General features: G+C 33.1%; 1 protein-coding gene across 3 annotated transcripts in view; it reads right to left on the bottom strand.

Annotated features, from left to right (window-relative positions):
- Nucleotides 1–23,567, bottom strand: part of ssh (Protein phosphatase Slingshot) — a 143,239-nt gene that overhangs the window by 4,997 nt on the left and 114,675 nt on the right. For all 3 annotated transcript variants that reach the window (XM_018454699.1, XM_018454698.1, XM_018454700.1), the window contains 3 exons: nucleotides 2,277–2,471; nucleotides 1,194–1,463; nucleotides 278–834 (listed from right to left, as the gene is read on the bottom strand). In XM_018454699.1, coding sequence (XP_018310201.1) covers nucleotides 278–834; nucleotides 1,194–1,463; nucleotides 2,277–2,471 — 1,022 coding nt within the window. The remainder of the gene's footprint in view (nucleotides 1–277; nucleotides 835–1,193; nucleotides 1,464–2,276; nucleotides 2,472–23,567) is intronic.

Here is a 23,567-nt window from a genome sequence, read left to right as displayed (position 1 = left end):
GTTATTTCTTATTTTAATTATATAAGTAAATTATTTGTCAAAATTTCTAATTTTGCAATATGCTGATCAGAAATAAATTTTATTAAAACTTGTTTAAATTTAAAGAAAAAATAAGGTTTTATTTATTTATGTTTTCTGTAACGATATCGTATTAAAGAGCTATAATACATAAATAGATCATAATAATTTCAACACAAAGATTAACTTTAAGCTTCTTAAAAACTTTTTTTAACAAAGCGCAATTGATTAGAAACGTCAGGACAGTAAAGCTACATACCGGAAGGTAACATGTTCTCAGCGACTTTGACATTCGGCGACCAACTCTTTGGTCTCTGGCTAGTTTTCTTCAACTCCGAGCCTGAAACCTCCCGCATATTATTCTCTATATTATCTGATTTCTCTTCCTTTTTTGATTGATCTTTTGTAGAAGTGGGAGATTTCAGATTCGTGTCAGATTTGGATCTCTGTAGCTTTTCCTTGTTTTTCATCGCATCTAGAATACCCTGATACGTTTCCAATTGCAGGAGGAAGCTGTTGTTAGGTTTGATGCAGTTGCGCTTTTCCTTGACGTGTTTCCACGCCTGGGAAAAATCCCAGTTGTAAGCCTTCATCGCGTAAGCTATCACCACGGAGGCAGAACGGGACACTCCCATCTTGCAATGCACCAACACCTTAGAACCTTCCATTTTGGCCTTAGTAATGTACTTGAATGTATTATCCCAGTGTTTTAGCAAATCCGTCTTCTCATCGTCATAAACACGTACGTTCAAATACGTGAACATACCCGGAAAGAAGTTGTCAATTTCCCGAGTGACATTCAGGATATGCCTTACACTGAAAGTATATAAAAAAGATTAGAATTAACAGCTACATTTAAATATATTAAGATAAAATAGTGCATTTTCTATACTGTAGATGAAATTTTCAATATTATAATATATAGAGTTTATGGTTTTTTCTCATTAGATACGAAAGACATATATATATATATATATATATAAATTGTTCTTATATATATTTATAAAAAATTTCTAAAAAATTTTAGATATAATAATAAAAGAAATAATTAAATTATCGATAATTAAAATATTAGAAATATATCACGTCGTGACACAATTAGAAATGGCGAGCAATAAAATCGATATAACGCGATAATACGTAAAAAATATTTCGTAATGAGATATATAACGCACCCATTTTTCTGAAGTTCCTCTAGATTGCTAGCGTTCCACTCGCTCCCGAGGTAAACGTGATCGAATATCTCGGTTGGCGCATCCATTTGCCCTAGTATGGTGAGCATCTCTTGATCGATAAACGGTTTGAATTCCCCGAGGTCCATGTCTAGATCCTCTTCAAGTCGACCTCTAATATATTTGGAAGTAACTTCATCAAGGTCCACTGACATCATGATCTCCTTTAGCGTCGATCGAATCACGCGTTCGGTCTCTTCTCTCTCCCTGGGCCTATGTTACATAAACATCCATGTTTGTATCTCATGACAGATTAATCAGATGAGCAAAATCAGTTAAATGCATCCATAAATGATTGTCAATCACTAAACGATCGTTATATTATATTTCTGTTCATATCATTCATATCAAATATATAACATAGATATTTTTAACTGTAGACATTATTCCATCAATTTATAATTACCGTATTTATAGATGTAATAAGAATTTTCATCGTTACAGAGCAAAAATACTAAAAGTGGCCTTGTAAACGTAAAGAGATCAAATTAGAATGTTGCGAAGTTTTCGGATACATCAATTTTCCACGTGTACGCCAGAATTTCGCAATACTGGAATTCATCAATCGAAATGACTTAATATCTCAAAATGTTTAACTTAGTTCTAAAGGAAAGACAGATGTAGAAACTGGAAATAATTGAAAGACGGCTATGAAGTTATGTTCCACTTGTGCGCGCGATTCAACACGGCACAGACAACCGAGGAAGGCGCATCAACAAACCACCCTGGCACGATACCAAGCTAAATTCGCAGTGGCCAGCTGTTTCTTGGGTCGTCTTATATGCTGTGCGAATCGATTTTGCTCGAGGCGTGTAATATGTATTGGAGGCATTAAAAATTGAATGTCTAAGAAATCACCCAGCAAGAGGACAACTTCCTGGAAAAGCTGATTTCTAAAAGTAATCGATATTATAGTACTATGCCAATTTCATCAGAAAAGTAAAATGCTATCGGATTGCATCCGAATAATTGTCTTATTTCTTAGACCGTTCTTGAGAAGATCGTCATAAAAATGACCAAACTCACTTGGTGCGTACGCTGTCCGGTGACGGTGGTCTTTTGGACTCCAGATTGTCCATGGCATGCCACTCGTTGAGGCACGAGCGATCGCTCTCGATCCGTTGCTCATAGTAACTGACCCAGTCATGCGACAGTCCACCTAGAAAATAGTTTTGCTCGCGTGCCTTACCGGACACCTTGTGCAATGTTTGCAAGGCCGACCTAGAAAAGAAAAAATACAAAAGATAATAGAAGAGGATATTGTAAGAAGGATAATCAGAAGTAATGATTGTAATAAAAGAAGTAATATCACATCGAATTGGCTAAATGCACCATAAAAGGAATAATTTCGTACAAATTTTAGTTCTAAAAAAAATTAATTGGAAAACTTTTATTAACTAATACTCGCGACATTCTTGTTGTTTATTCATTGTAACCTAGTTTTCTCTCAGAAAAATCTTGTTTTTCTCTTTTTTTTATGTGTGTTACGCTAGTTAAGTCACTACTACTGCAACTTCACAGTTACTTTGTGATACTTTGCAAGCGTATAAAAAATTGATCAGCGGCGATCAGCATCTTCGGAAATCGACGAAAGTTACGATCTTCTGAAAGAACCCAAAGAAAGTAAGTGTACTTTCTAAACACCGATGGTTTAACAAGAAATATCTTTGTGTTCCAGATTATGTCGGATCGAGAGTCGATTTCCTGCTTCGCAGGTAAACCCTTCGAAATTATCATAGCTAGTAAACTTTTCCGTTCGCCCAGAAACTCATTCTACGATCAACGGTGGTTCCCACGGCGTAATGCTTGCTGCGTAAGACATCGAGTAAAAAAATATTAGCCAACGCTTGAGAATAGGGGCAACGATGTTTCGCTTTAAATTTCTTAAAACTATAAGGAACACGTAAAAAATAAATGACCATCAATTAAGTCTTACTATAAATTTTCAATATAAGATTGCTTTTTATTTTAAAAATTTAATAAACCGACTTCGGAAATTTTCTTAAAGCATACACTCATGGAACCTCGTAAGAACGAGCGAACCTCGAAATAGGTAGGTATTCTTAGTGTAGAACGATATGATAAATATCGTTATGAGGCATTAAATAATGATATTTTAAAGATATTTTTTCTCTCTTATTTGAACAATGATTAATATATATATTTTGTTTACGGTGCTGAAGAAGATCAATTCAGATAAATTAACCTAATTTGTATGTGGACAGTAAATAGGGAGGCAGTAGATATTAGATACATGCAGCAGTAATTGAGGGGGCAGTATTTAAACAAAGACTGGCAGTATGTTAAATATCTTATATATTTTATTTTTTTCACTATATTTAAATAATTAGTTTTCAAATTTGTTGCTTTTATTTTGTGTGTATATTAAAGTTTTTACTTGAATATAGATAATAATTAAATGATGTTTATTATATCTTAAAAATTTTAAAATAAGCATATCAATTACAACTGTGTTTAAAGCGGTAGTAATTGGAATAGTTACCCAATATTTTACAATATTCACAACGATAAAGTACTAAGATATTTAAAAAAATAACATGAAAGTGAATTTCGCAATAACTCCTATTATTTTACGAATTAAATGTATATAGATTAAATTTAAAATACAAAAAAAAAATTAATAAACTAGTAGTATAATTAATGAATCAAATATATACTTTTGGATAAAATATTTCTAAATATAATGTTTAAAAGTAAGCATCTCATTTTCTGTCCTTTAAACTTGGTCGCATTTACTATCCAGTTTCCACATCGAATTGATAAACCAGTTGATGCAGTCGATCATTTCTTCATTCAAATAAGGAAAAGGATTTCCCTTGATTAATATATTCTTATGTTTATCTGATATCTCTCATAAAGATCCATTCGTATATAAATATATTACATAAATCCAGAAACGCAATATTATAACTCATGTATCGTTTATACAATTTAAATTATCAATGGATTTTTATTATATTCCCTAATCTTTTATATTCATACTTTCTCAAATGTAATAAATTATGTAATAAACCAAATTTCTAAGAACTTTCTCGCATGATTTTTAAATTACGATAGTCCTATTTTAAAAAAGAAAGAGAAAGAACAGAGATTTTGATCCATGATGCCTCTTCCACGTTTTACCTGCACACCTATGATAATAATGTTGTCAAAAAGAATATAATCACCCGGATGGACTTTCCTCCACAAATCTTATATCAGATTGCAAGATTATTCTTGAAGCATCAAAAGAAGATTATTCGCGCCTACAAAATCATTCGTTCGAATCGCACATGAATAGTGCATTTAAAGTGCAATAACTTCTTTCTAAAGAGATATATCGTCCAGAATTCTAAATACTCTAATAAATTTTCAAAAGTAACGAAAATTTCACAGGATTATTTTTCAAAAAATATGCAAGTTTTAAAAAAATAACAGAAATAGATATTAGAAAATGATCGATTTTGATAGTGGGTGGCCCTAAGATATTTAAATATACTTACTGGATTTAAATATGTATACTGGAATAACAAAATTATAAAGTATTTGTGACAGCAAGAATCGCGATAGTCTTATTTCTCTGTTTTCTTTTTATATGTATATGTATGCAAAGTTTCGTTAGACAGTGTACAACCTGTTCTTCTATAATAATCCCAAACCGGTTTTTCGTGCAATGTGTACATTTCACATATACATAAACGTGTAGAGACTCAGTTTCACGTTTTTCCAGAGATTAATCAACACAAACAACGAAATTGCAAAGACCCGTTGACCTGTCTAATATTGTATCAGTGTACGAATAGTATAAATGTGTACGTATATTAGTTATTATACAAGAACTTTAATTACTCAAATAGAGAGAGAGAGAGCTGAATCCATATTGCTTAATTCTATATCTCAAAAGTAGAAAAAATGCCAATCTAAATTGACGTCATGTTGACGTAATACTTAAAACATTCCATACATGTGCCTTTTAACTCGTATTGTTTGTTACGGAAATAAAAAAATGATACAAACGCACAATTTAATATATACAATACTCAATAACAATAATATAATATAAATAATACAAATTTAATAAAAATAATATAATAAAAGCATTATTTATTACCTCACGAACGATTATTTCATTATAAATTTCCATTTTGAGTTTTAACTTTATCATAACAAAGATTTTTTCATATTGCTACTTCTGCAAATTTGGAATAGGATTTTAATTTAAACAATTTTTTTCGTTTAATTTTTTTTATAAGTACCATTTGAAATAAAAAAAAATTAAATGAAAATTAAAGTATTATTAAGATAAAGTATTACTCATATGATTAAACCGACTCCGCTTTTTATTATCGTCAACAATTCTTCATTTTTGTTCTTCTGCCTTTTTCCTACTTATAGAATTCTTTTCAAGATCACAAAAGCATCAAAAAATGGAATTTTCCTCTTTTCTTTTGGTTTGCTGTAACACGAGAAACCATCTGACAAATATTTCTAATCACACACAACCGTTTCAACAAACCAAGAAACTTATGAGTTTTTGGAACAGAATTTTAATTTTACAATCATATTTTATTTTTTTAAATGTAGTTTAATATCTACAAAAAAAATTAAAAAGTATTATTAAGTATTATTAAGTAAATCCATCGCCTTTCGTCAAATTCTTCCACATTTAATACAACAATTTTTCATTCTTATTCTGCTGATTATTGCTCACTCATTTCATTATAGAAACCTCTTTGGGATCAAAGTTAATGGAATTTTTTTCTTTTCTTCCGATTCGCTATAACGCAAAAAAATCACCTGATAAATGTTCTGATTATCCGCAATCATTTCGAAAAGCCAAGAAACTTGTAAGATTTGAAAAGAATTTTAATTCTAAAATATTTTTTCTTTTTTTATGCACAGTTTAATATTTATAAGAAAAAAATGCTAAAGTATTGCTGAGATGAAATCCATCCTATACCTTTCAACATCATCAATAGTTTTTAATTTTTATTCTGCTAATTATTGCTCACTCGCATTTTATAGGAATGCTTCGAGATCAAAGTTGATAGAATTTTTCTCTTTTTCTTCCGACTGTCTATAACGCGAGAAACCACCTGACCAATGCTCCTGACGACGCGCGACCGTCCTGAGAAACGAAGAAACCTCGAGCGTCGTTACCGTCAGCATTCAACCATGACAGCGCATAAGAAGTCACATAAGAAGAAAGCGTGATCGAAGATATACCCTTCTTCACTGCGAAGAACTCGACGGTGTTCTCGGCAGAATCATTGGAACGTAAGTTTACGGGATGTCGATTAGCTTGGCTTTACGCACTCGGAGATCTTGGTGATCCTCGTGGCGTCTTCGATCTACTTTAGCAATTGCAGTGTCCGTCTTTTGTTACTTTCAAAGAACGGGCTGCGATAACAATCTCAACCGCACGCGCGTTGGATGTGGTAGATAACGAATACAGCATCTTGTTCTTTACAAAGATATAAAATAAATTGAGTTATAAATAACTTTCAATGCAGCAACTTAAAATACTTGTTTAACATCCGGATTGGCCCGATCTTACTTTAACTCCAAACCAGTATTTCATTAATTATAATAAGGTTCTTTATTGAAGAACTCTCTGAACACATGGTTCAATAAATTGAAGTAAAAGAAATAGGAGGTTTGTTTCACTTTAAACTTATTGCATCGTGTATTATACAGTTCAGGGAATTCATCGATAAAGAACAGATTTATTATGTTAACGACGGAAACCTATTTGTGTGACAGAAAGATGATAAGAAAAAACTTTCACTTTTTTTGTAAATAAAATAAGACATAAAATATTTGCCATTATCTTTTAACTTTTGGCACTGTTCATTACGATATGATTGCAAAAGGAAAATGCTTATAATAGATACCTGAACTTTAATTAAGATACATTTCGAGTCAGTCTTAATCTAAAAAACTATAAATATATATTTTTTTTCTATTGTAATTCTCTTCCTGATACTTCAAAAGGAATCGACAAAATAAAACTTCAATTGAAAAAGATATACGAGTAAGTTATGGCGAGAATTTACACTTCTAGCGGTTTTCTTACGAATTTCCTTCCGCGAGTACACAGAATATGTTAAAAACTGTCATAGAAATCAAAGCCATAAAGTTCCAAGGATTCCGTCAGGAAGTCCATCGGTTCCTAGTGGGCTTCATGGGTTGTTATCAGGAAAACTGGTATAAGCCCGATGGTAAAAAATAGTTAAGGATGTACAATAAGCGTTAACTCTCGATAACGATTTTTGATAACAACGGGATTCACCAACAAGACGTATGTGTGATAACGATAAATATTCTATTTGATAGTCGACTTGATGAACATTACCATCTTTTCTATATGGTTCATTTACTACGTACTCTTCGAGGAGAGAGAATTCTTGTTGGAATAGCATGCGAAGCATTATGTGATAATGCAGCGAAACAAACGTGATAACTTGGCAGCAATAAATTGATTGTAAGAAAATAACCAAATCTATGTATTCTGAAAAAAGACAAAGGTAAAATAATTCTATCAAATCCTGTTAAAAATATAAAAGAGATTTTATCGGATTTTACCTTTAAAAAGAATTTTTATTTTTTTATAATCTCTGTTATCAACAGAATATAACGGATAAATGCTAAGATAAAAATTTGACCATACTTCAGGCTATTATTCTTCTGATTAAAAGAATTAAATAATTAAATAGAAAGTCACGGACAAATTAGAAGAAACTTGAATCTGTGGATGTATAAACTAATTAATATATTTTCAATATTAATAAATTATTTACATAAATCTTATAATAATTGCAAACCAACAAGGTATATTATTTTAAAAACCATAGAACATTGATTTTTAACATTGTATTCCTTAGATTTCGATAAAATTTAAATCAAAATATAAACAAAGATTCCAAATACTTATTAATTTTAAATGTAAATATGATACATAGATAATTGATTATTTAAAATAATTTTTAATCGCGAAGTAGTAAATGAAACAGGATATGAAATTGCAACAGAGAATAACGGCATATTGAGCTAAAACGATGACGTTCTCTAAATGCATTGGAAATGCTAGTCATGGAGGAAGAAGCAATCAAGGAATGAAAATGCGACTTTTCACACACGCAAAATAACAATAAGAAGAGTTTCAGTGATTATATTATGCAAAATATACTCCATTTTACGAATCAAAATTCTTTTTATAGATTGGGTTACGGTATGTATAAATAGTCAACGTAGCACGAGGTAAACTTCTTTTTACAACGAACATCCGTGTCTGCCTGATTTCCACGTGTTCGCGTACGTTATTATGTACGAGACGTCACGCATCAACGAGGAAAATCAGAAACGTGTGCACGATGTTCCAGGCATTATATACATTCTGCGACTATTCGATCGGTTTTCTCTTACAATTAGTAAAAATTTAGTGTAAAATTATTTTTTATATAATTTTTAATTTTTAGCAAATATTAGCTAAAAGTCTAAAAGCTCCTTTTAGAATTTATTTAAAAATAAAAAAAAAGTTCTTCAATGTTATTTAATTTTTTTTAAATGAAACGAAACTTATATAGTTAAAGTCTATTGACGTCTGGATATTTGATGAATTCTTAAATTTTATAAATCAGACAAAGCGTGATATGCATGGATATCTTATATATGCTTCTGTGAAGCAATCAATAAAATTTAACTAACATCGAAATTTACGCCAACAAAGAGAAATATTTTTTATGCGTCTATACGTCTATGCTCTCAAAATCGGTTTACGTTTTGATCAGCAATTTATTCGCAGACAATAACGAAACGTGCGTTTCACTCTTTCTTCATTTTATCTGCTCCACCGATCGCGAAGCCGCGTTATTAAGAGACCTCTGAGCAACATCTTGGCCTTTTGATGTCTTGACCTTGGTTAGGTAGCCGTGCAAGTAATGAACTTCGTTTCTAAGTTCTTGCAGTGGTTCAAGCGAAACAAATAATAGCCCTGCCTCACAATTTCTTAACCCCTTGAAGGGCAGATTAATTTCGCTAAGGGTCGGCGATACCTGTGTCAGGCGCCTCGGATTACAATCTAGGAAATTCGCACGTTGCAGTTCTTACAACATACTTATGTACAATACTTATATATTTAATCTATGTTGAAACAATCTCATTGATGAATATTTATTAATAAATTGAAACAAGATAAAAAATATAATTATAAATTGAGTAAGATTTTTTATTCTGTAAAACATTTGAAAAAAAAGATCCATTAAAGAAGTATTAATAATTTTCTGTTATTTACGCAAAATAAAAGAAAAATTCTGAATCAATTTTTCTTAAAATTAGGTCTTTTTCTGCAGTAATAATTGATTGCAAGACTCGTTCATAAACCTTCTTCCTTTTACGTTATGATTCAAGATTTCAAGAAAATAATATTAGATAATAATTTTTGGTATTTAATTCTTAAAAATAATCTAAGTAAATAAGAAAAATTCTATATTCTTCATAATTCTTAAAAATAACGTGATTTAAAGTAAAAAAAATTAAAGGAAGTGTAAAAAAAGTCATAAGATGATATTACTCAGAATGTGTTATTAGATTTTTACTTTGTCACGTCCGGAATTTTACTGATTCGCTAAGGAGCTTAAAGCAATTTTTTGCAACGAGTGTTTGGAAAACGCGTACCACTTTCTCAAGCGTAGCAAATATCATGCAAGAAACGGTTTCCCTTCCGTGCCAACTCGGCACCGATTAGATAAGACTACTTCCGTTTTCTTGGCAATACGTAGAAAATCCACAGAGTCTTGCCTCTTGTAAACTCGTAGGAAGTGTGTGTGCCTTTACGCGTCAATTAACGGTTAGAAAAGTTTTACGCAACAAACGATGAACATCGACGAGAGTCTCGGTATACTATAATTAAACATTTACGTAATAGCCACCTTCAGATCCAAGCAGAAGAACCAATATCTTAGAGTGATGAATTAACGCATCAAAAATACATAGTCTGAATTTTTTCAAGAGAATAATTCTGTGCTTATCATAAATGTACAAATTTTTTGCAATGTCACATAATTTAATTAAAAGATATCTTTTACACTTTTAAATTGTAAAAGATAATATGTATAATATCTAGATTTACAAAACTGAAGTTTCATTACCTGTGTTAAAGTACGATATTTTCCAAATAGAGGCAAACGACATTTTGAAATCATTTTGATATTAAATTCATATTTTATCATTTCGATATTAAGAGTTGAGATGAATCTCACAATAATTACAGAAACGTATCGTTAATGAATTTATTTGCTGTTTACACACTTACTCGAGATTATATGTTTGTGATTATAACTTTTTATATTCCACACTACTTCATGTTCTTCTTACTTGTTGCCTTCAAGACATCTTACGTACGTCTGCAGTTATGCAAATTGCACTGTTACTACGTATTCGGAATTGGTACTTTTCACACTCCTTGGAATGATCGAGAGTTCTCGTCTGACCTAAGGCCGCGAAAGCTTTTGCGTGACCACCCGGCGAGAACAACAGCGGGAGACGTACTGAGCCGCTAGGCATGACATCGTTAATTGTAATGAGTCGCGTCATCGGTAGAACATAAATGGAACGCCTGGTGAAACGAGTTGTTACGGGCCGATCGTGTGAGAGGCTCCGAATCCTCAGTTGATGTCATCGCCAACACGCATCGATTAACACTCAACTAACCGATTTCCAATCATAGTACTATGATCTATTAGGAGAGATATAATTAAGAAGAATAGAGAACACAAGATTGACAAGAAGAATAGAGAGAGGAGAACACAAATGATTGGAGAACACAAAATCGAGTCGATTTAATCGACCAAATTTAATATTAATTTACTGAGTTCAGCTCAATTCATCAATATTTGTTGAGTTTTTAATATAATTCCTTTATCTAGTAATAAACTTATAGTACTGATATTTAAGAAGTAAGAGAAAAAGTGTAATGCGGCATGTGATGTTTTTCAAAAAAAGAAAGAGAGAGGAACACTTAATCATTAAATGCCTGAGGTGCATGCTTATCTAGTTACGCCATCGGCCAAAAAAGACCGATTCATATATCTCCTGTTCACAACTTGTCACCGCGAAAATCACAGAGTAGGTAACATAGCCAATTATACGAGATGAATATTAATTGCTTATGAGAGACGTGTACATGCGTTATTTTGCAGCCGTAGGCGAGCATAAATGTTTTTGCAAGTACATCTTTTTATAACGACGGAATCAAGATCATTGTTATCATTTTCAGCTGGTCCTTTCAGCAAAAAATCAAATAATTAGAAAGTTTGGAAAATACAATGTTTGTACACTTTTCATTTTTATTTTTAAATCAAATTATTTCGTAGAATTTTCAGCACACGATGGAATCCGATTTTCACAGACATTTTCGTGCAGAAAAAATCTAAAAAAAAATTCTTAATAAAAATTAATTTATAATCAGATAATTAATCAAATGTTTTATCCCACTTTTAGCTATCATTTTAATAATATACTCGTATTCTTCGCATAATTTTTGTAAGACCTTAACTTTTTCAAATTTTTTCGTCTTTTCCTCATTATTTTTAATTTTTTATAATGTTCTGTTCACATAATAGCAATCCTGCTAAATAGTCAACAATAGTTAGTATGAAAAATAATAATAATAATAATATAAAAACTAGACAATAAATTCGATCGGCTTATTTAATAAGATTCCTAGGTGTTAGACAAAAGAGTAGGTAGCATTTCTCTAAAAGCTCCAAATACACAGAAATACAGATAGAAAAATGAACAATATCATATAGACTATAGAGAATACCGGATATCAGCGTATCTCCTCTCGCGCTGACCTTGCCTGAGTTATTCTTGTCAAGGCTACAGAGTCGCCCCTATACGAGGATCGAACAGACATGTCTCGTCTCTTTCGTACAAATATGTGACACCCTGTGCTATAAGCTCCCCTTTTGAGAATTTGCGAGGCCGCACGCTTGTCCCGATTTGGAACAAAACCGGCTGCTTACAAAAACGTACTGTCTGGCCGACCATCCGTCAACAAATACTTCTGTCTCGTTACTAGGGAATTCGCCTTGTCATCTTAGCCGGAGACGAGAATTTTCTTAATGCTGACAAATATTACAATGCATAAATATAACAAAGCCATTTTTATATTAATTACTATATATTATAATTTTATTTATACTATAACACAAGAATAATTAAACTATAATTTTGCAACAATATAAATTGATAAAAAATTCAATTTTAAGAACTCAAACACTTAATGTAAATGTAAAAAACATGTATGCATAAAAGTATTAAATCCTTTAAAGATATATAATATGCATTTAAATTCATACGTGATTAGAGATAATTATTTTCATTTACCTACTCATTGAATAACACTACTAAATTAAGATATTTCTTCGATATTTTGTCGGTTATCGTATAGCATAGCATTAATTTTAACAACCAATTTGATTTTGTTTTATAAAATTTTATTGTAATTAACACATTAAAGGCAAGATACCTGCCATTTTCAAAAAAAATTTTAATAGGGGGGGGGAAATCTTAATAGGCTTTTGCATAGTACGAGTACATAAAATCTTAATAAAAAAGAAGGCTTCTCTCAAATGATACAACAGGAGCGACATTCGAGAATGGAACAATGAGAGGAACCTGTCTGGTTATCCTCGCAAAACGCAGATGCAACTCCTTGCCGAAGCAGTCGAGATACACCTGCTGCATTTCCCTCTGCAACCAGTTCTCAAAGGCAGCCATGAATTATTTAGAACCGTTGCGAGCGGAATACAAAGAGTTTTCCTACTTATTCTCTTTATAAACGAAGTACAGATCGCTACAAACGTCGTGTCACTTTGAAGAATTCAATGCATTTTATAGTTGAAACATGACGGATAAATCAATCAATAAAAGTATTTTGCTTTACAATATTTTTAATTCCATAAATATTAATTGCCGATTTTAAAAAGATGCATTTTTATAAAAAGATCTGACCTCTTTTCTTTTGCATAAAAAATAATCATCAGAAAAGTAACATCAGAAAATAACGTAAAATTTTATTCATATGAGTAGGTATAATAAACTAATAAATAATAAATATAAAAATAAATAAAAATTAAACAATTTGTAAAAAAAAATTATACATACTATCTCTATGTCGAACCAACTCTCACTGAAAATGATTCCAACAATAAATATAGTGAGAGCTGATTCAGTAGAGACAGATGATATCCTAGAGGATAAGTTACGTAATGACTTTAAGAAAGCGCAAGAAGTTCTATCTTGATCGCGCTTTCGATGACTCTTAAATTTACCTAATACTCTTTAAATACACGTGTTGAGAAATGTTGAGAAAGAATCGTACTTTACGCACTTCGAATGCCACACGAAGATAAATCGCGTGCTTAAACGGAATATAGCTGACTTAATATCGCGATAATGATTGATTCCCTTAGAATTTTACTGTAGTCTAGGATAGAGACTGATGCAAAGGAGAAGACGATTTATCACGTTCGCCTATATGTTAAACTCGTTTAGCACGAGAAGCACTCGCTTGCCAAAGCGAATCTGACGTTGCTGATTAATGACACTCTGAGTCGCATCGTGATGATAACAATAAGTAACGGAAGAGTCATTGTTGAATATCGATTTTAAAAAAGTATGACGCGTCGCGTGTTAATTATAAATAAATCCAACATCACATCGGAAAGGCACTCTACCATAGCGTTACACATACTATCGCAAATCTAAAAAGGACGGACATTGCATACTTCTCTGTAAAGTTCGTCGAATCCGTGACAAGAAACTCGTGGAAATTATTTTTAAAGAAATACGTAAAAATTATTTCCACATTTGAGAAGAATTTAATTCTTCAAGAGCCAGCAATTTCCAACCATTTGTAGTTCAGAAATCACAGACATTTTCGTGGAAAGAAAGCTGAGAGTCGATTAGGAAATACATAAAATCGCAGTTCTGGGCACCACATGTACAAGAAATGTTGAACCAACGTCAATATCGTTCAAATGACGACTAAAAGTCAGTCCTCCCGAACATGATTGCATCGTAAAGCGTTTCGAGAACGGCATTGTCCGCATTGAGAATGAAGAAAGTGCATCGCGAGGTGTCGTAAAGACGGGATGATTATTCGCTTGGCTTCTGTTACGGACTTATTATTCCTATTTTGCGGTCGGGATGGCCTCCACGATGAATCTTTACGGTCGACGCGTAAAAGTGGAACAATCGTTGCGGAAATCAGCATGTGGAATCCTCCTCCACGAGATCTACAGGGCTATCGCGAAAGTTGCCGACGACGGTGAATCCATTTCGGCATTGTCGGCTTGCACTATTTACGACGCGGAATAGCCGTAGACATTTCGTGTGGAAGCGAGACCGCGATCGACCGCGATTGTCCTGAACAAATAAGGCATTGCACTTGAGGAACATGCCGATCCAGTCTGCAAGCTGGATCGCATGGCAGAAATTGGAAAGCGAGTCGGAGATCGAGATCATCAATAGGCAACGATAGGTTGCAGTACTAAGTAAATAGTATTGAGAGATACATACTTTTGCCCATTTTATCGACCATGCGTCGCAATGCTTCATAAATCATAATTCGTTAAAGAATCGATAATCAAGGCATCTTGAGAAAAATATTTAGTAGACTCAATACATCTTTTTCCAGAATCCGACAATGCATAACGTTACAATTTTATCGTGCTTTCGAATTGATTATAATTTAAATCAACGGAAAATATATGTGTTGGTAGAGGGAAGAAAGAACCTTTTTTGTAACAATTGAAGAAAATTATATTATTAATTATTAATAAAATAAAAAAGACGTAAAATTTTCGTCTTTCAATCAAGAGAGATTCTTTACATTGATGTTACAACATTTGCTGTGGATACTCCATTTCTTGGAGAACGTTTTGAACGATTCTGAGCACGAACGATCCTGAACACGCCTCGATAATAACTTCGACCTGAATGTACATTCCCGACGCGTTCTCTCATATAGTATATGTGTACATACTTGTATCTTAAAACCAGATGAGTTAATTTTTTAGAGAGAGAGAGAGAGAGAGAGAGAGAAACTTCTACATATACTTTATATATGTATTTAGTATATGTGTGTGCTTCTTTAAAAGAAAAACGCTTAACATGCATAGTCTCATAATAGAATTGAGAAATAATAATTAAACGGAAACCAAGAGACTATTTGAATGCTTCGCGCATTTGCACTTTTACTCTTGATACTCGCTTCATCGTAATACGCTTAATTACGTTCTTAATCATAGTAACTGTATCTAAACGATATGTATCTCTAGATATTGGTAGAAACCTGTATCTTATTCTGACGACTTCTTAACTATCCTTTGCCGGGAATGTTAATTAGCTATATCAACTTCTTCGTGACATTTTTCTTCGAGGTATACGTGGCGCGATAATAAGAAAGTTAAAATCCAAAACAGCATTTATTTTACAAATACCGGTAATATAATAATTCTCTTCCTCATTTTTCCTTAAACACAGAAATTGTCTACTAATCTCGTGTTGCTGTTGAAAGTTGTGCCGAATTGTGCTATGACAGTACAACAACTTTTCCTAATGGCAAAATTTTCTCAGATCAACAGATCTCTCGGTATCAACAAAGTTATGCATCAGCCGTTACGAATTTTTATTAAAAAATTCCTAAATTCAGAAATTCTGTTTAGCCTTAGCAAAATGCTATTCTGATTAAATTTTTTAGTTTAACCAGAATATTTTTTTCTGTGTTGTGTTAAGCTGATCGTTAGTCTCCAGGAATCATAAAAAACATTCATAAACAATGTCCACATTAACGTATGCACTTAGTAAATAATAAACTAAATCTAAATCAAATTTAATACACTTTGTCGAGTTAAATTATTTTAGTGCATTGTGTTTTACTTACATTAATGATATATTGAGTAGAAGTAGTGGCGATCTATACAAATGATTGAAAATAACCCAAACGGTTGTAATTTGACATTATAAATTTAAAAAGTGCGTCTGCCCAACCTGTTCTTCAAATGGCGGCGACAACAGTGAAAGGAATGGAAATGATTATGCTGCACGATGTGCATGAGAGCGCGGTGAGAACAACGGTGACATCAACGGATACTTGGTTAAGGCGTTACCATTGGCCTGTCGCCGATAGGGATCTCACAGACACCCATACGCCAGTGCTCTGCATGCAGTCTCCACCGGATCCTATACGCACCGAACCGTAGAAAACAATTAAATGGCGAATCGCGCACTGCACTTTTCGTTTCTATCGGCCAGTCATTGCGTATCGAGTCACGGCTATTCTGCTGATTGCGAAGAGAGACCGGTAATCCACTAAGACCTGTAATTCCGCGAGATTTTCTCGTGATATTTTGCTCTCTCGATTTGCACAGCACGAGATGCAACCAACTGGAGATCTAGCTCCAGAGAGCTCTGTTAAAGCCAGTTTCATATCGATATAATCGATGCACCAATATTTATGACTTTAAAAGCAAGAGAATTTCCGCAGCAATTTACGTAAGCACGCATAAGAGAAAGATTATAAGAATAAAAGTTCGCAGATTTCATTTATTTTTTTTTCTTTCTTGAAGGTTTAATTGCAATTAGTCCGCGAATATTTCAGATTACTTTATACTGAAAATAAAAAGCATACGTTCATTTATTTACGTTTGTTGGACAATTATCAGGAAATCGTTTACTGATGATTGTTCGCCGAGATCGAGTACGAAGTTAAACGACGTTTTAAAAAGCCGCTAAAATAGGAAGTGTAGTACAAGACAACGCTTGCGGTTAAGCTTTCCCGAGCTAGATCGACTTCTAGAATCGTACTTAACGGAAGATGTATGGTGACATCTCTCCTACTCTCCTTCTACCTTCGGTCGAAGACTACCAGTATAATGAAATAACGGTCAGCTTTCCAACCGGAACCAATCTTGTTGAATGACCCTTTGTCACCGTCTTGTCTTTCAACGTTTAGAATGATGAGTCGGCGAACGAAAAAGACGTAGCCGGCTTAAAATCAAAGACAAATTGCTCTTGCGAAAACACGCTACCGCGGGGAGTGACAACTGAATTAAGCCTTACAGAAGTTAGAATAGAAACCAAATAGAACGATGATTACAAATCAATTGACATTAGTGGCCATTTTTATTAACTACACGGAGAGAATTTTCTTTTAAAATTTACTCTGAAAATATGGTAGTTGTGGTACAACACAATATTTAAAAAATTTTTACCATGCACTTCAGTAAAATTAATCAAACTTATTTTATACTTTATCGTAGTTTTATCAATGAGAGATTTACATTACAATTTTTCGAAATACAATGTTGTCCCACGACTATCATATTTTCAGGGTAAACTCTAAGGAAAAATTCTCTCCATGTATATCCTCGTTATATTTTTATTCTAATTATCTTTTCTCTCAAGTATAAGACTTTTTTCAAGCTAATTTCCTTACTTTACCAATCCAATTATCTTATATAACTAATTATCTCAGGCAACTTGTTTTATCAAAGAGTTGTTCTACATATAATAGCTTCTTTTATATAAACACTAATAGCAGGAGAAAGTAAATATATATAATAAAATATGGAAATATTGAAACAGAAAACAGTAGTAGAAAAGATACATATAAAAACACAATATAATTAGTTAATACAATTAGTCAAATGTGGTTTTCATCATTATGTCGTCGATATCAATGCGTTATCATGGTTATGCAAAACTATGCAAAACGAAAGCGATGCAACCAAGTTATCGCGCATTCTGTTTTATCAGTTCTGAAAGTTATCCCCAACGCACGCCCCTTCAAAGGAAACTCGATACGCGGCAGAGAAAACAAAGCCACAATAGACAGAGCCGAGACTTGGAGATGGCGGAAGTTCGTGATAGCTGCTTCAAAAGCTATCGCATATCGGTGACAGACGTGAAGTCGGACGTGAGATAGAATTGATATATGTATATTCGCAATAACGTGTGAAGAAACAGATTCTCACTTACAGAATAAAAAAGTGAAGAGACATCAAAAGCTTTGACGCTACCTCTTTATAACTTACTCCAAAATAAACTAATAGTGAATTCAGCTGGACGTACTAGTGCACCAGTGTTTATTAAAACCATTGTCTACTGATTTAATATGTGTAAAAGTAAAATGCAAATATTTCAAATTATAAAATACAGATTTTACTTAACACATTAAGGACCGTTGGTCGATTTTTTGACCAAAAAAATAGGTCAACTTTGGGATGCGAAATTTTTGGCAAGTAGGCTCCTTAAGGACATAGTAGCTTGCCATTAAAAGGATTTTAAATTTTGAGAAAAAAAAATTTGTCTTGGTCCTTAATGGGTTAACAATAAAATGTATTAAGGATTTCATGGTTTAATCTGTTCTTATCTTTATATTAAACGTATTTTTATGTCAATTTGAGAACAACGACTTTAATGTGCACCAGTGCGCATTGAGCGCATTCAACTAAATTTACTGTAAGTCAATTTTACTTTTGTTATATTTCGGATAGAAGAGACGTCGAGCTGCAGTAATGAAACCGAGGGAGGTGTAAGGCTGATGATGAGATAACGTGGGAACTCGAGTCCGCCTCTGTTATCTGGAGAACACGGCCGTCAACTGACGCGGACGGGAGAATCAAGTTATCGCTCATCCGCCTGCGCATGACAGACGAATTCCATTAAACACGATATCACGGCCTTGTAAAACGTGCCCCTCAAAGCGTGCGTACAAACGCGCATGATACAAGCACGCGGTTTGCACTAAATGCGAGCGAGTGCGGTAACGAAATCTTTTCGATTAATTTATCAAGCGTTATTTTAAATTGTACAATAGTATGAAAGCGACAAGAGGAAGGAAATCTGTCCAAACTTACAAAATATAAATTAGCCACATATTTTATATCGATGGTTTATATATTGTATGTTTAAAAAATATCTCGCTGTACATAAAAAGCTCGCATTGAAAAACTAATTGATATTTTCGTTTGCGTATATTTTTAATGATTTTTTTAAATCATGAAAACAAATATAGCGAAAGGAATTAATTAGATTTTACTATAAAAATAAAACGTAGATTGATATATGTATACTAATAAAAACAGCAATTCAATATTTAATTTTAGTCCTTTTTTAAATCTCGAGTTAAACATTGATGCTCTTTATTTTTGTATAATAATATCGGAAAGCACAATACTTCTCTCTTGAACGAAATAGCATCTCATTTTTTTTTAGGTTCATATATCCGAAACGCGACGGGTACCATTGTCTCCTCCGGCAACGATAAATCGCATCGATATCGAACGACGTGAAAGCGATTGCGTTGAAATCGGTGCCCGAGGTTTCTCTGACAAAAAGTGAAAACGCGAATAGGAGTCGACAACCTCCGCGCGAAAATATAAAGCAAGGAGCGGCAAAGTCGAACAGGCTGTCGACCGATTGATCTCGTCAATAAATGACAGCAATTCTTATTGGTGACTCTTAGATCGACAATGAAGAGTCGCATCCGCGAGATATCATTCATGCGTGTCAACATTGCGCGACGATAAGGACTATAATCTGTTATCAACTCCGTTTTTTTTACGAGAATTTATATTTTAAACACTCGCATTAAGTCTGTTTTATTTATTCTATTTCTAATTAAAACTTCCGTCTGTATCAAGATACAGGATTAAAGATATTTATTTTTTACATTTTTATAAACAGGAATAAGTCATTCCTTTTATTGGTAATACTTAATATGTCAAGATTACGAACCGGTAAAATAGTAATAACACGTTCTGCGAACGTAAGTTTTTAATATACGAAGAATAGAGAATCTCTTTTAAATAATGTAATATTTTTAATTTATTTAAGTATTACCTATAAAACTAAATTTTTTACAAAATTGAAAAAAGACAAAATTTAGTACCAGCTATATCTATGAAAATTTGTGCTGCAATTGCTTTTACATAATAATAGAAGATTCCTCTTAATTTATTAGAAATTATCATATATAGCATAATGCAACAAATTACGTATCGAATCAACAGTATAGTTTTTTAAGTAGATCTCGAGACATTAGGAATGCGGGATTGTGATGCGATCTCTCGCGCTATCGACATGATCGCATCCATGATGAGAGTGCTGTACAAGTGTCGGCAACCTCATCATAGAACGAGGTGTCATTTCGAGTTCTCGTCTTCGTCATCCGGCCGGGAACCGGTTCTGGTCGGCTGTCCGCTTGAAGTTCATTGATTCCCGATGATCCCGCGAAGCGGCTTCCTGTCTACTATGGCTGTGAAAAAAGATGAGCCTATCGCGCTTTCGTTTTGGCCTTTTATAACCTTTTAACACCGCCTCACTAGCTAACAGCTCTGTTCCTTTCTGCGCGTGAAAGAGTAACCATATTCACGATTTACGCTCAATCAAATCAGCTCTTTGTGCTAATTGGAGTTGATCGTTAGAGGAAACTCTACGCGGAAAGTTATCTGCGCGATTGGGGACGGATAGCACTCATCGCTGAACATTCACCACGCCTGAACCCGTCACTACGGCCTGGAAACCAGTCGACCTGACACGTTTTACACCGACAGAACAAAAACCAGATCGCAAACTGTTGTCCGTTGAATCGGGTATCTAGAGTAGGATACGTATGATTTACTTCCAGCAAGACTATCAAATATTTATATATTACATGTTCATACGTAGGTATATCTGTACATAACAATGTAAATATATAATTTTTTTAAAAGTAAGAAACTATTTCAAGATTTTTTCGCTATGAATTCGAATCTATTGTCCCTCACTTAAAATTTATTTCTTTACTGTTATTATAATTGATTATTTAACGGGGACCTCTAAATCTTATCTACACTTTATACAAGAAAGAATCTAATAGCGAATTCGATTAGACGCACTAATGCGCACTAGTGCATATTAAAGCTATGTAAAAGTAAAATGCAAATATTTTGAATTATAAAATATAGGTATATTTTATGTAACAGCATAATAAAGTGTATCGAGTGATTTTACGTGTTTAACCGATTTCTATATTTATAATCAACATACATCTTTGCGTCAATTTGTGTACAATGGCTTTAATGTGCACCAATATGCACACTGAGTCCATCCAACTATAAATGTGAGTTTCTCTAGCATCATAAATTTACTTATTAACACTGCAATATTTACATATATTTCTTTTTAATCTTTTTCTCTTTATCAACGTTAAAATTTTTTAAATCCTAATTACATTTACACATTCACAGTTCAGCGATTTATTAAGTACTGCCAATAAAACAATCTTTTATCGATTACATACTAGTTAATAACTCGTATCAGGTACCAGTTGGTACACTTATGTTAACTAGACATGAATAATCCGCCGCGACCGGAAATTCTGTGTCAAGGTATCGCGTAAAAAGAGATCGACAACATCGACAGGAATCTCGATTAATAATATCTCAACCGAATGAGATGTTTACGTCCAATCACATCGCTAGAAACAAATTCCTCGAGAATACACGTAACAATGGATCGAAAAATAACGAGGGGCAAACGTTCATAAATAAACAGCGTTCCTCTGCTTTGTGTATTCGCCGACAAAGAAAATATCAAGACTACCGAATCAAGCACGTTTAATATTTCAGGCTTGACATTGAGCGGCGGCTTTCAGAATCGGAGAGGAGTTCCCGTCTGCAAACGAGAAACTTTTGAAGTTGAAACGAAGTGGATACGTTCAGTTCAATTACGTATGTGGGTCACGTTTATAGAGAGGTCAGCCATCCAAACGGAGGTAAACTTTCGCAATAGCCCTTAGGTATCTCATATGTACGAATAGCCTTTAGGTATCTCATATATACGAAGAAGCAATTATCCCCGATAGTTTCTAAATACAAACACAAAGATAACAGAACAAAGAATGTCTATTGCCTATTTATAATAGTATTATCGTAATTAATCATATTAATAATAAAATGAAATAAAAAACTTGATTCTTATAATTAATGCATTTCATTACATTGCCTATCATATTCGTCATTTATGTGTGTACAGAGCAAAATGAATTAAATTAGCATGGATGAAATAATACCAATATTATAATTAATTTACATTTTCAATTTTCATTGCTATAATATGTATGTTATACGCGTGTAATTTATGTATGTATTATTCACAAATAAACTAGTAATATTATAAGAACATTAATTACTAATATTTCAATATCTTCATTAAGACAAATATTAATATCTGAAGCAGCAGTATATCGCATAATAAAAAATGTATTATAATGTAAATAAATTTTGTATGTTTTGATTATCTTTTACATATATTTATCATTTATTTTGCTATATATAGTAATAAGTCCTACACGGAGAGAATTTTTTCTTAGAGTTTACCTTGAAAATAGTCGTGGGACAACATTGTTATTCGAAGAATTTTATATATAGGTAAATCTCTCTCATTCATTAATAAAACTACAATGAAATATAAAATAAGTTTGATTAATTTTACCGAAGTGCATGGTAAAAATCTTTAACATATTATATATTGTACCACAACTATGTATATATAATATAAATATCATATTTTAAGGGTAAATTTTAAGAAACAATTCTTTCCGTGTACGTAAGTGCTATAGCTATCACTTTCTACCAGCTCTTCAGCAATTCAAATTAATTGATAATATAATTATTATAATTTGTATAACTCAAAATTAAATGCCATCAATTCTTTCTAACTGTACAATGATATTGCATCACGTCATCAATAAAGATCGAATGGTAGAAATAATCAATTAAGTTAATAGCGTTAAAAAATGTCTATTCAACGCAACTGTACGATAGCAGCAGTTTGAAATGAGGTCTCGTAAAAAAAGAAACGTATGCACGCGGAAACAACGTGATTCCAAAAGGGGTTGCTCAGTGTCGTTCGACCACGTAGTGAAATTCGGCAAAGTGACCACGCGTCGCGACGCGCCCATAAATGGCGCGGGCGGTGGTCCGCGGCTGTATAACCAACCCCACCACGGTGTGATGGTCGAGACCAACGGGGCTTTTCCAAAAATAGGATGACGACGACGAGAGACGTCCCGACGTCTTCGTCGTCGTTATCGTCGTCGTCGTCGATAGGCGACAAGCAACGGTGTTCTCGACGTCGCGATGTTCGGTCGCGATGTAGGATGCATTTTGACATGTCACGTTTTGTGTAGTAATAGACTTGAAAGCAACAATTGTGCAGTGATACAATTGTTTTCTTTGCAAAAGTTGATTCGATTAAAAC

This window comes from Mycetomoellerius zeteki, unplaced genomic scaffold (assembly GCF_001594055.1).
Source record: "Mycetomoellerius zeteki isolate Tzet28-1 unplaced genomic scaffold, Tzet1.0 scaffold446, whole genome shotgun sequence".
Taxonomy (NCBI): Eukaryota; Metazoa; Arthropoda; class Insecta; order Hymenoptera; family Formicidae; genus Mycetomoellerius; species Mycetomoellerius zeteki.
The sequence above is the reverse complement of the archived record's forward strand: the minus strand, read 5'-3'. Positions and strand labels throughout refer to the sequence as shown.